Below are 14,509 nucleotides of genomic sequence, written 5' to 3'. Positions count from 1 at the left end.
CCTAAAGCAGAAGTTATTGAGACTGAGCTTCAGCTTTTCCGATATTTTTCAGTCTGATCTCATTAATTCAAATGTAGGGTTTTTTCTTTGGATCTGTCTTTGCACATTTCTAACATCAAAGTGAAAAGAGCCTCAGAAATCCCTGGAGTTGCCGTGTGAAATGTGCTGCATAAAATTGGTGTTACAAGCTATTGGCAAGATCTGCATGAAGGAAAGAACTGAGCAACAGATGATAGCTAGTTTAATTTTTCTATAACTTCATGTTAATTAAAAAATGGGTCGAGGAAGTATGTGTTAATACTGTAATCTTAGTGAGGGAAAAGATCCGCTCAGTACATTAAGCGGTTTGTGCTGTATGAGTGAATTCAGGTTTATAACGAAAAGTTGAACTGGGATCGAAACAGGATTCTTTGAGTCAGCTGCTTGTTTGAGAGGAGCTAGTGCCACCTTCTAAGAAGGTGATATATAGAATCCTAGCAGTGGTCTCCACTGAAATACATTTCAGGTCATCAGTTAGTGACAGGTACAGTGCAATGCTGACTAATAAAGCTGATCCATCTCTTCAAATGCCACCTCTTTGGTTGTTTTGACGCAAGTGATATATACAGAACTAGTGTGTTATTACAAAAACCCCACGTCCTCTGGCTTTAAATCTTGCGGTGTTTCTGAGTTCTGGCATGGCACCTCAGGCCACAGTCTTTCTAGAAGGGATGCAAGGAGCAAGTAGTGGCATGTGGATCCCTGTTGGCGTGTTAAAATTTATCATGTGAAACAATCCCTAGAAAGGGGGAAAAGAAAAATGCAGAAAGGGAAACTTGTCTTCTACACTTTCAAGATATAGTTGATTGTAATGTACTAAGGGGGCAGTTCTGTTACTGTTTACCTGTCTCTTTTAACTAGAGATTTGGATGAATTACTGCAAATGAAAGATGAGTCCTGTCAGGCAGGTTTACATGAAGCCTGTGTTCCAGGAGGAAATGCTTACTATCCTTATTCTTCCATTAAGAAGCTTTGTCTGGCAATTATGTTAAACCTCTGTAACCACTCCATTGCACTCATTTTAGAGGTCAAATTCTGCAGGCTGTATTATGAGTAACTTCTCTGCCTGTGACTTAAGAATGCATAATATTTTCACCTTGCCTCACCTATTTGGTTTGGCAGACAAGATATGGACTGCTGAAGTTATCTTAAAATCTGAAAAGTCTTTTGAACTGTCCTGGGTGATGTTTTTGCCATGCACACAGGTAGGAAGGAGTGTGAGATGGGGGAGTTTGTATTGTCTGGGTACACTTGTATAAACTCCTTTATTTTATTTGTGGGTGTATAAAAGGACAGAGTCCACAATGCTGTGCAAATAATTGACCTGCTGAAGTTGCACAGCTTACTGAAGGCATTGCTTGTTGATGTGTTTCAGTCTGCTGGACTCACTGTGCACAAATGACATGTGCAGACCAGCTTCCCTGGAACCATGTAACAGGGTCCAGGGTCAAGCTTCTGTCTTTCATTTTGTCAGCTCTTGCCTGAGGACTGTGGTTCCTCCTGCCTGCATTCTTGCTACACAACAAGAACCCACTCATTTTGTCCTGAGTTTAAGATTGTGTTGCACTCAGCCTGGATGAGAAATAGGATTGTGAATGTGATCCAGGAGTCAGTGCTGTACACTGCAACTCAGTTTGACTGTGTTGTTTTTCCCTTAGAAGGGTTTAAATGCTCTCCCTGTAGTTTCATATGCTAGTGGACCTTCATGCCTCGCTCTTGTAGAGGCCTGACATAACACTAGATGCAGCAGGGTAGAAGTGGTGGTACAGTACCTACCTGCCTGGGCATTGCAGTGACCCTACCTCATATCACATCTCACTTCAGTCTTGATGCCCTTTCTGGCAACACGTAGCTCTCTGTAGTTACAGCAGGTATGCAAAGAAATGGCTCTTCTTTTCCCATCTTATTTCCATATTGCTTTGCTGCCACAAGGGGGTAATGTTGCTTTTCCTCCTTGCTTTTTGACTCCTTGTGGAACCTGAAAGTTTCTGAGTCCTTGCATAAGGAAAACAAGGTAACTTGAGGACCCTCTTGCCCCCCTACACTCCCCCAGTCCTAAATTGCAGTTTATCCCCTTAGTTACCATATGTTTACAAGTTCTTCAGTGTCTGGGGAAAGGCATGAATGGGGATCCAGAGGGGAAATGGCTCTCATGCAGAATGCAGTGAGGGGAGGAGCTTTTCTAAGGGTTTGAAAGGGATAGATGTACATCTCGGGTGAGCAGGTACTTTGTGATACGCAAATACCCAAGAGCTAGTGCTGTAAAAGATCTGCCAAGTTTGCAGAATTTGCCAACTTGGCAGAAATGGTCTGGACTTCTTGCTCATTGCCTACTAAGCCTGGAGCAAACTTCTCTTTGCTGTCTGCCTTCTCAAAGGTTTCGTTTGCATTTAAACGGTTGCTCATCCATCCTCAGAAGACTTCCGTGACATGGGGTGTATTTTGTGGATGATTGCTTGGCAGTTGTTGACTGGAGTCTGGACAGTCACTTTTTCCACAGGGCTGTGTTTGTTTTCTCATTCAAGTATGCCTTGAGCTGTTACCTAAGGTTTTGGGCTTTTCCCAAAGAAGGCTCTGAATATGTTTAGGCAAATAAGCATGGCTTACTCATGATCTCTTTTGGCTCTGATTTGTAGATAGGGTGTTCAGTTGTGATGGAACTGGGACCAGTCTGTGCTTAAAGTAGATAGACAGGGTAGGAACACCTCTATTCCTGCCCAGCAGTGGTGAGTGCTGTATGCGAAATGGAAAAGAGTACAGTCACTTTTACAGCTTGTTCTTGAGCTCGTGCTGGAGCCTGAGCTTCTGGGTTGTGATTTAAATGGTGAGGCTGTTCAGCTCTCTGCATATATTAGTGTCTGGTAGCCTTCTCGCTGTGCAGTGCACTGAATGAAAAGGTGCATGTCACTCATACCCTAGCCTTAAAAACAAAACAAGCAGAACACTTCCTTGCCCCCTGCCGTGGGTACAGAGTTGCCTACTAGGAGACAGCTCTGTAAGCAAAATCTACCACCTAAATATGAGAGTAGTGCTACTCCCTGTACTTTATTTTTCAGGGGGGAGGAGGGAGCTAAAGCAGGAGGGAATTGCCTTGCCTAAAGCTACAAACTGCATCTTGTGATGGAGACAGAACACGTACCTAGCGTATTCCATCTTGTTTTGTTCCTTGTTTCACAAAACACATGCTGTTACTGTTTTTTTCCTAATTGCTTACAGCAGTTGTGGCTTATTCAAGTATTTAATATCTATTGCGGCAGTGATGTGTTGAGTTCACTGGAAAAGGGGGAGTTAAGCAGGAGGAGGGCACATCTCTCAGCTGTGCAGAAGAGCATAATGGTGCTGGCTGCTCAGACTGCACATCGGTGGGGATGTGGCCTGTGCCCAGTCTAAATGGATCTACCCAGTATCATTTCTCCCCATCGCTTGCATTCAGGCCTGTTATTTGTAGCAACCTTGCTAGCTTGGTGTCCTGGCATTTGTTCAGCATTTTGTTTAAGCTTATGGTCTGTAGACCTTACCTGTGCTGTAGGATTTTCTGGCAAGCCTTGTCACCTCTATGTGTAATGTAGTAGGTTTGGAAAAGGTTATGCTGTGCTGCTTTCAGATTTGGTAAGAAATAATTCCAGAGGTGCTCATTACAGTTCTTGAAAATGATGGTGGTAAAGGAATATCTCAAGTAGTTAGTGAGGAACAGTGGGGTAAGTAGAAGTTATGAATGGATTTGCAAGCAGAGCCAAGAGGTTCAAAACTGAAGTGATAAGGTGACATAAACAGTCAGACATGATCACCAGGTGTATTTATGGGGGATATGTGCTGGCTGTGGACAAACATGGTGAGTATTTGTTTGGACTTCTCTAAAAATGGAAAATACAAGTCAGTTTTATCCTGAGAATGCCACCACAGCCTGAACTGTTGGAGAGGCTGCCGTGGTATCTGAATGGTTGGTTGATGTGTACGTGAGCTCTGAGGTTATTATTGCTGCTGCCCTTCCAGCTTTGTGGTTGTTTTCAACAGCCTGTTGTCTCCATGTGGGCAGGAAGGACTTGGTTTGACTGGCGTGGTAGAAATTTCAGCTCTTCACTGTGCTCTTAGTTGTGTAGAAGAACAAGGGAAAGAGGTGCCTGTTTTCTTGCACAAATGTTCCTCCCCACGCCTTTGCTGGTTTCTTGATTTAAGAATAATATAAGGTTGCTAGAGCCCTTTTACTTCATTAATGAGAGCTGGTGGGGGAAAAAATGATGCCTTGTGCTTTCCCTCTTGCAGTGACTAATAGAGGTCACCCCCTGCTGCTGAGATTCCCGAGTACTTTGGAAAGCTGAGCATGAGTCTTTGCCAAACTTGCAGAAAGCCTTGGGCCTTCTTTTCTTTTTCTTTGCTGGAATTTAAATATATGGCAATGACTGTAGCACACAAAAAGATATTCTTTTCCCCATGTTATTCTTGCAGCACTTGGCTTGCAAACTAAGCCAGTACATAAATAACTGTTTTCTCAGGTACTTTCATGGTGTTTCCCTAGTTGAAACACTGCCTTTCTCCCACCTCTTCTTTGTAGACCAGCCCTAGCAATGAGGCATTCACCTCTAAATCTCCTTCAATCTCCACGGAACAGACCTGTTTCTCTATAGGTGTCTGTCTGTGGGACTGTTCTGGGACTTCTCTTTGTGTTCACCTACCGGGGCATGGCAGCAAAGGGAACTTGTTGAAACTGAATTCCAGTGATGTTTCTCATGAGAGTGGAGGAGCTGCATGCTTCCAAGCTGGCTTACTCTTCTGCTTCTACTGAGGAGGAGTGACATCTAGAGTTGGGTGGGTTGTTTCGGGTGTAGTTTTTGTGATGCTTGTTTTGTTTTGTTAGGTTTTTTTGAGGAAGGCCTGTATATGAGATGACCATACAACAGCTATCTTAGATAAACACAGATTGCTTAGAAGTTGAAAGACAGCTGACTTCAAACAGATAGCTATTTGAGGATACCATAAAACATACCAGCTCTCAGCCTTCCTACAGACACAGAAGTGTGAATAGCTTCCTTCTCTTGGAAGCTGTCCCTTGTTAGGCTGGCTTTCTCCTGTGCTTCTCTGATTGTGGCTCCCCTCATCCAGCTGCTGCAGCTTGAGCATGTCCAGACAAGTTCCCTTGACCTGCAGCAGTTGCTCCTGTTCCCATTTTTTACTTCTGTGCATTGAGTTCATGTACTTGTAGTGTTCTGTCTAGGGAATGATGCTTAACTCGTGATGTCTTTGACATGCTTAAGCTGTCTAGCTGTGATTTCTAGAGCTTGTTGTCTGGCTTAAGATAAGTGATGTTAATGGTTTGGTTTTCCTTTTGATAAGAAACAAGTTATAGGCAGGCCCTCAGACCCTCTATTTCAGGCTTGCTTAGCTAAAAGCTCTCTGTAGCTTTCTTGAGTGTGGGGAGGAGCTGGCAGTATAGTGTGCCTCTTTTCTCATGCTAATACAAGCCCTTAATCGTTAGATGTGCAGTCACATATATTGCGTACGTGCATTCATTCTTCACGCTCTTTATACATGCACACAGCACGGTGTGCCTACGGACAAAGTGCCCTCATCCAATTATTCACTCCTTATTACAGAACGTGGGCTGGAGAACTTGCAGTAGAGCAGCATGCAGCTACTCTCTGGGCCTGGAGCAAGAGAAGAAGGACTTGTGATCTGACTCAGTAATACAAGTGTAACCAAAATAGTGATGACTCTCCATCTCTCCAGTTGAGCCATTCTGCTCTGTTGAATAGCTAACGTGCATTTGAAACATTTTCCACATACATATTTAACTGCTTGTGCCAAATGGCTGTTTGTGTGATGATGTAACTGACCCCCCTCCCTTGCTCTTCTTGAGAAAGCACCTGCTGGAACTGAAGGTTGTGAATAAACAGGGTTCCTTATCTGCCAGGAAACTGACTCATTTTTCTGCTTGAAATGTATTAAGGAGAAGCAAATGCTTCTCCTGCCTTCCTGAAGTGGGAGGGGTGGGGTAAGTGGCTGAACTGCCCTGCCAGTCATCTCTTGACCCGACTCTCTTCATTACTCCATTTGAACAAGAGCACTTTAAAGGAAGTGGTTGATGTGTGGTAGGACCTCTGTTTTCATAGCCTTAGAAGCCTATGGAGATAACGATATGGCTTCTGCCCCCTCAGGAAAGACACCTCCTCTTCAGTTCCCTATGGAGAAACAGGAGCCCTATGTAATTATCCCAGAAGCTGACGCAGATCTGTGTGCGTGGGTAAGCAGAGATTTCTGCTGTCCACACAGTCTCTGGTTTTGGGAACTCCCAGAACAAGAGAATTTGAAGCTGACATTATATATATGAAGGGAGGTAGAAGAGCCCTCAGGAGAGTTAAGCTGTCTGCACGCTGAGGAAGTTCAGTGCATTGGCTATGTTCTGGCTATCATTTCAAGCCTGTTATCATATGATGACTAGGAACTGATTCTCTCTAGCTGAATTTCTGGTATAATCATGTTGCTAAGGGCCTAGGTGGATGAATGTGATGTCTTGTCTGCAGATTGACTGAGGTACCTGCCCCATTCTGAGCACTGGTATACAGCTGCCACTCGAGAGCAAAATAGCACATGGAGTAACTTAAGCTGATTAAAATTGCTTATCTTTTCCCTGCTCCTCAAGTTTTGCCCCTGCAACAAAGATGTTGCTGAAGTGCAATGTCTTTCATCATTCTTCTCGTATTGGAGTTATTGCCAAATTAATCACTGAGGCCATAGCTGCTCTTGACCCTTTTAATGTCTATCATGGATATGTTTCCACTCTCCTGTTGAAATAACACATTAATCATTCCCTGGGTGCTGTATGATGAGGACCTCTGCATAATGCTCACTCATCTTTGGTTCTGATGCATGGCCTTTGTCAGCAAGTGAAGTAATAGGTTAACAGTGTGACCTTGGGTTCGCTTAAAATCTGTTATCTTCTTCAGAACCACTGACCCTTCCCTTTGATGAGCTCCAAAGGTGCTGTTTGACTCCTGTGGTGTCAGGTGATAAATGGAAGTTGAAGTTCCTTGTCCAAGAGCAGGGATGCAGTAATAGCACAATTCATCATGTGGCATTACTTTCTAGTTAAACTGAAGCAGGTGAACCTTAAAAGGGTTAAACATGTTCTTCTTGAAACTCTGCTTCCTGCCTTGTGACTAGGAGAGCTCAAATCCAAATGCTTGTCTCTGCTGTTCAGACTTTTATCCGCAGTTCTTGTGTTGTGCAATTGTGCTCCTTTTCCCTGTGCTCTTTCCCAAATGTACTCCTTCACATCCTGGCTGAAGACCTGATGTGCTGTCTGTTTTCTGACTGAGAAAACCTTACAGCTTGTTTTCTACAGGATTCTTGCCCAGAATCAGTGAAGGAGGGGTTTTTTTTTGGTAACTTTTCTCTCCTGTAGGAAGCCTGCTTCTCTGACAGCTCCACACCTCCAGCTGGGAAGGATGTCTTCTCTGTCCCTGGTTGCCCTTCAGAGTTAACACAAGTGTTTTTCCTTACAAGCAGACTAGAGCGTTCTACAAAGGCCATGCATGGAGTGTACCTGTGATCACGTACTGCACCTTTGTTGTTGCTGATTTCCCTAAAGAAAGGAAATTTTCTTGCAAACGGCATTCATTATGTGGAATAAGTTCAAAGAGGAAAAAAAGGTGATCAGAAGAATGCCTGACAGGGCTTGGATACTCGTAAGAAAGGCAGCCACCAGCTCTTTCCTCACTGAGGGGGGAGTTGTGAGCAAGGGGATGGAGGAGCTAACTTGGATAACTGCCGAAGTGAGTGTTGAGGTTTTCATCAGGAGTGAAATGCTCAAGATATTTATCTCTTGCAGATGGTTACAATTATCTTAAGAAAAGTTTGACCATTTTGTCTGACTGTTTCTTCTCTTCTAATCATCTGTTTCTGACCTGTCTTAATTAAATCTTGATGCCAGGCTGACTGTGTCTAACCATAACCATGCAAAAGCTGAAACAGTCTAGAAATGTTAACTTAGAGGTATCAGAGCAGATTATGTTAAGGACTTAATTTTAGAAATCATTTTTTCAGGCAATCTTTAGAACTGCATACTGATTGCTTTTTTATTTTAAGCTTGAATATGAAGCTGGTGATGGCAATAATGTTTTTCTCTTTGACAAGAACTACAAAACTTTCATGGAAAATGAAGCTGTGGAACAAAACACTTGATGGTTTCTGCTTACGTGTTTCAATTTGTGCTTTGAAAGTAGGAGACAATACAGAGAGGTCTGAAATAATTTTCCCCTATTGTTCTGAGAAAAGGGAAGGGAAAAATGTCAGGCAAGTGGATTGAGTTGGCTGAGTTTTGGTTAGAACAGTTTTGTAGTATTCTGTCAAATCAGAAGTGATCTCCAAGAACTGACGTGGTTTGTTAACAGTTAATAATTGAGCATTCATCTGTCTTCATGCTTCAGCCTTCTTGTTATCTTTAGTTAAACATTGCTTTGCCCTAAGAGAGGAGATGACTGAAGGAAATCTAGTTTTAAATTGTTGCTATTCTCTACATTCATATGAGGAGCCAGGGGAGCACATACACAGGGACAAGCACTCAGAAGAACTGAGCAGTGGCTGTAAATTGGAGTGCTGAAAAAGAGATGTAATATGAAGCATTGCAGTAATTTTGCTTCCAAATGGATAATATAAAAGCCTTTCCAGGGAAGATACAAAACTCATAGAAGCTGCCAGTGTTAATAGAGTTCTGCTTCAAAGGATAACTATGAATTCCTCTCTTAAGCTCTTTTCATATCTGAAGGCTGGGACTGTGGAAAGTGCGCTTCATTTTACTGGTTTGTTCTGGTTGTTGGAGTGCTGCAGCAGCTCAGGAGGATGGCAGCTGACTGAAAACCTTTTGATTTTTTAGGAAGCTAAGGCTCGGTGCTGTTTGTTAGTGCCCCACTTTTGGATGGGGAGGAAAGCCCTTCTCTCAGTATTGCTTGGAGTAGTGCTACTCAGTGACGCGTGTGCTGTGACAGCAAATCTAAGTAAGATGTGTAGGAATTGCATATACTTAGAAACTGAGAAGCTGAACTTGCTGCATTTAAGGATCTTCTCAAAGCTTGCTGGAATGAATCACTCTGTCCCAGGAGGCTTTGGTGGTGATCCTCACCCCTGTGGAGAGAGCGCGGGTATAGTGCCATGGCTGACGTGCTGTGAGGAGGCTGCTTCGTGACTTTTTTCCCCTTGAGCTGTAGCTTCTGGCATCCAGCTGCTTCATTCCCGAGAAATTCCCCTTTCCTGCTTGCAGTGTCTTGTGTGCATGCACTCTTTGTCTCTTCCCTTCTCTAAAGCTGCCCTGTAACTTGGACCTTTCTTCCCTTTCTCCCTTGCCAGTAGTTGCTCCTGTTTGCAGACCTGAGGTAACAGAGTGGTCGTAGAGCATTTGTTCTGTAACTGCTGGTGTCTGATAGAAAGAAGTGTCTGTTGAGATCCCAATGCTGCTGAACAGAGGCAATTTGTATCTTCTTGTAGTAGTTTTAATAACTAAAAAATAAACCAACAAAACCCCCTACAATTTCCCTCCTGTTTTATCAAGCCAGACCAGAAGCATCTTTCAGGGTGAGCAGAGTTAATCTTCATCCTTGCAGCATTGACTGACAACCTGGAGGATGATAATGTGTGATTTTTATTTTTTTTTTTCTGGTGAGCGGGGGAGGAGAGTGGAAATTGCAGTTTCTCTACTAATTGTACTTTAGGTGTCATTTGTGACAATTTCATATTGTCTAGACAGAGGGAGCGGAGCAATTGCTTCCACAGAGCCTAGTGTTAGCCTGTTATATATCTGGGTAGCAAAAATGGGGGGTGTAGGAGAGGAAGAGGGTGCTGTAAGCTCCAGAGAAGATTCAGGAGTCAAGCATGATCGACTGAAGTGTTTCAAAGGGGGATGCAAGCAATATGCATTTCTGTTCTTTTTGCGTGCTTCTCTGTTGGAAAGTCAGACCTTTAGTGGCTCGCAGTTCCTTGTTACAGAGCTGTTTCTGTTCATCCATGGATTATGTTTATCCTCCTTAATGGAATTGCTCCAAACCTCAGCATTTACCGTGGTAGGATATTGGGCTACCTTACACTTTGGCTTACTGAAAACAAATAGTCTGTGTTTCTTCTGGGAATTTGGGTGACAAAAGCTACAAACGTGACACCAAAGACTTGATAAGAGTGCAACATGACTTACTTCAGATAAATGTATCTGTGCCTTCCTGGGGGACCATAGGTTACGCTACCAGTGTCACAGATGGGACACTTTATTGATGCTTTTAGCAGTGGATCTGTTATTGAACCCATTTGTCAGTACCAAGTGCATTTGGATCCGTAGCCTGGGCCTCCAGGGCTCAGTCTGGAATGAGTTACTTAAGTAATATATTTTATTTGTGTTTAGCACTCTGGTTTCAGTATGGATATTGTTATTCTCTGTAGCATTAAGTGCAGAGATGGTCTGTCTGGGTCTCATGTGACTGGGCATCGCCTTGGTTTGGTTTTTTTCCTACTACTTTTATTTATAACCACCTGTTCATTGCTCTGTGATCTGACAGAGCACACTTGTAGGACAACTAAGAACCACCAACCGTGCTTAAAGTCAGCTATAGCTTTTAGCAGTTACCATTAACTGAGTTACCCTTGTCCACCTGATCTGAATGTGGCCCTTGTATGTGGCTTGTGTGCCTTGGTGTGAGATTGCTCTTGGAAGGCTCTGCTGGAAAGGCTGCCTTAGCTGAGACTGTTCAACTCAGAGCAGCCTCAGAGAGGGTCCTGGGGGTTGTGTTTAATGGAGAACACTTGTCAACCTGCTCCCTACAACCCCATTACTACTGGTCATCTTAGGGTGTCTTTCTGGTGAAGGAGGTTCTCCTAAAGCAGCAGCCTCCTGCTGCTTCCTAAGTTGCAGGCTGTTAGGTAAAATCACAGGGATTTACCTGGATATCCACCCGTTCTGTAGCTCAGGAAACTCTTGGTTTGTGTTTTACCTAAGTAACACATATCAGCTCTCATCTGGGGTGCCAGGTGCCTGGTGGAGCAAGGCCTTCAAGTATTTATTTCAAGGATCAGATGGGTTGTAGAGGTGAGAACTGTAGATTCCCTGAAGTGCTGTTCCCAAGCCAAGTGGTGGCAGACCCACACCAAGTTACTACAATCTGCACCCTGCTCCTGCTTCCACACCCTTCTGGGGTCCTCTGGTTGGTACTGTTTCCTTCAGTGCAGCTGCTGGCTGCTTTCTGAAGGTGACCCTTCTAAGTCAATGGTATTCTCAGACAATTGCCAGCCTTTCCAAAGCTGAGAGGAGGAATATGGCTGAAGAGTACCTGGAGACTGCTGCACTGGTCATTTTGTGTTGTAGCTCTTGATTTTGCTGTGTCATTTAATGGATAGACCCTGAAAGGTCAGTAAAGAAGGTGGCATGTAGAGATGCCACTCTCTTTCCCAACCCTCTTTTCTGCTAGGAAAGAGTGTGTAGTGTCTAGATGCTAAGACTTATAACAGGGATGATGAGTTTGGTTATTTGTATGCGCACATTACCAGCACACCATAGACATTACAGGAAAATGACATTAAACGTTTGCAGTTCTGTGTAGGTTGCTCACATCTATGAGGAGGCAGCTGCTTTTTGTAGGGCTGTGCCCCTGCCAGGATCTGTGTGCTGTGGGAGCTCTTTCTCCCCAGTTAAGTCCAGTGATTAGGCAGGATGGTCCAGGAGGGTGGCAGCCTCGGCACATCCAAGCTGCTTGCAAACTGCTGGTTTTGGAGTGTTCTGCATAAGCAGCTCTGAAGAGCAGACTTCTAAAAAGCATGTTGGCATTGCAGTGACAGTAACCCAGTCTCTGAACCCTCAGACAGTCATTCAGAAGGGGACCAGCTGATTGAATAGATAGAATTTCCCTTCTGCTAATTTTAATCTGTTTACCTTTCCCCCCAGAGGGAATAAAAGCAGTTTATATATGATGCAGGTGATGGGTATACCTCATAAGCATAGGACTTCAGGTATACCTCGTAAAGCTGTTGCACCATTTGTTCTGGATTAGCTGCTTTTGCATATATTGACATATATTTGTAGTAGGAGAGAGGGTTTGATAAGGCAGGATTGAAGTATGATAACTTTCTGGGGAGTCAAGGGATTCAGAGTATCTAGCAGTGTTGAAGGTTAGAGTTTTTGACTCGATAACCTGGGGAATTAATTCAGCTCAAAGTTTTAAGAGATTTAATAACTGTTCTTGAATAAGACAAATGGTTGCCAAGCAACTTCATGCCAGAGAGGACAGGATTTCTTGCCTTCTGTAGAATCCCAGTGCTTTGCAGCAAGTACCGAGTCTCTCGAGCTGACACTTGCCTTTCTAAGTAACTGGAGCGATCTCTTGCCATTTTCTGTATTCTACATTTATAATGTAAAATTGAAATAATATTTATTTTCCTTTATTGCTGGAAGGCAGTGAAAATTTGTGTTGAGGTCCTGATGGGTGTGCTGCTGCTGAAAAACACACTCATTTGCATTGCTACTGTCTTTATCTGGCTAGAAATGGGAAGTTGGGTGTGATTATATCTGGTCCTTCTTCCTGCTTCCTGGATGGATGCTTGCTGTCCTGCATTGCAAATGCTTAACTGCAAATTAGAATTGTGGGGTTAAGACTGATATGTTCAAACCTTTCTTGACAATTGCATGTGTAGGTGAATAGAACTGATGCTTTGTTGGACCTTTTTGACTTTTAAGCTACAGCAGTTCTCATGAAGTTACACAGACTGGAAGACAAAATTTAGCAGGAGTTTGGATGCAGAAAGACTTGAAAGAGATCTTAGCAGCCTTATAAACTTTGATAGTTGATTTTTCTACTCTCCACGCCCACCCCAAATCACCGCTCTTGTGTTAATCTAATGGCTGCAAGAGGCTTGAATGAGTCAGTCTTGAAACAATGTCATCCTCTGCTTTATGACAAGAAGCTAGATAGAGGTACATGTAGAAGCTAGGGTGGAGGACATGTTCCTGCTATATACTTTTGATTCTGCTGCCTTCATGACTCAGACTTACTTTTTGCATATTCAAGCTGTCTGGCTGCATTTGCATACATTTACTTCGTGAGTGACGATTTCTCATCTCTGCCTGTGGCTGATTAAGATACAGAGGAAACGAACATTATTATTTCTTTTTGTGGCTGAAAACCTCTCTTTCAGAGCCTTGAAGCTAAGAATGAACATCTTACTGTGAATAAACACCAGCGGTGCCCTAAAAACCCACATGCCAAGGTGTCTTCTTTGACCCTGCTCCTTGGCCCATTCCTTGTGTAGCCACCTTTAGGTAGGTAAGAGTTTGACAGATGGCCAATGCAGCAGTGTTTATAGACGTAGCAAATGATGGCTTATCTCCAAAGGAGAAGTGTCATCTGTATCTTTCTCTTGAAACCTGGAAGTGGGTTTGGGACCACTCTTTCTTACTTGAGTTGTTCCTTCTCCTGTGCAGTGAGAATATTACACTTGAATAGCTGTGTGGTGAAAACACATATGCCATCAGTGAGTGATTCAGTATGTTGCAGAATTCTCTGCCCTGATGACAGAAATAGTCTTAGGAGTTTCAGAAAGTAGGGCATAAACAAGGAAGATATTCCTGAATGGTCTTTGACTTCATCATTTGTTTTTCCTTTGTAGGAGGTTGCTGGAGTCTTCCCTCATTTCGCTATCTCGCTATGATGGAGCAGGGTCCCGGGAACATCCAATCTACCCAGACCCAGCCAGGTAAGAGCTAAAGCAATCTAAAGGCATTTGAGTTTCATAAATAAAAGCATAACTTTAGTATAACTCACTAAATCCTTTGGGGATGGTTCATATATTGAGCCCATCTCCTTGTCAGTGACTTGCCACAAGCACAGGGTGCAAACCAAATGAGAAGATGCTATTAAGTCTGGGAGAGAATGAGGAAAAAGGAAGAGACTGCTGTTGAAGTAAGCAGATGTAGCTTCCTGAAATCATTTGGGATGGAGAACACTAGGTGGCAAGCAGGTCCAACAGTAAATGAGATGATATCAATAAATTTGAAATCTCTTTTGAAGAAAAATGAAGAAAAACCAAATAGCTAATTCAGGAGTAAGGGAGAATGAAGTCAAGGCAGGTGGGAGCTGGTGTGAGTGGACAATGTGCTTGGAAGGATGGAATGTTTCCATAAATGTATCAGTATGAGAAAGATCATAACCAGGATGTTACGTATACTTAACTAAGAACAAAATACTGACAGTTATTTCTGAAGAGTCATGAGTCACTGACATTAGACATGGAAACACCTGTAGTGCTGCTTAATCTTCAGAAGAGGTGGGAGTGTTTCAGAGGACTTGGAAAAGCAAACATGGCAGAGTTATCAAAAATGGAAAGGGGTGATCTTTGCAGTTTCTACTTGGTGCATTAAGAAAGCAACAGATGGGAAAATGTGACCTACAGACTCTGTCAAAAGAAATGATAGAATCGTGAACAGCAAGCAGCTTGGGAAGCTTTC

At 43.2% G+C, this 14,509-nt stretch overlaps 1 protein-coding gene across 3 annotated transcripts in view; it reads left to right on the top strand.

Annotated features, from left to right (window-relative positions):
- The window catches only part of AMBRA1 (autophagy and beclin 1 regulator 1), a 130,540-nt gene that overhangs the window by 19,152 nt on the left and 96,879 nt on the right, over positions 1 to 14,509 (top strand). For all 3 annotated transcript variants that reach the window (XM_062635807.1, XM_062635806.1, XM_062635808.1), the window contains one exon: positions 13,672 to 13,758. In XM_062635807.1, coding sequence (XP_062491791.1) covers positions 13,672 to 13,758 — 87 coding nt within the window. The remainder of the gene's footprint in view (positions 1 to 13,671; positions 13,759 to 14,509) is intronic.

This window comes from Pezoporus occidentalis, unplaced genomic scaffold, assembly GCF_034315485.1.
Source record: "Pezoporus occidentalis ecotype Australia unplaced genomic scaffold, CSIRO_AGI_Poc_V1 ctg46, whole genome shotgun sequence".
NCBI classification, from domain to species: domain Eukaryota; kingdom Metazoa; phylum Chordata; class Aves; order Psittaciformes; family Psittacidae; genus Pezoporus; species Pezoporus occidentalis.
The sequence above is the reverse complement of the archived record's forward strand: the minus strand, read 5'-3'. Positions and strand labels throughout refer to the sequence as shown.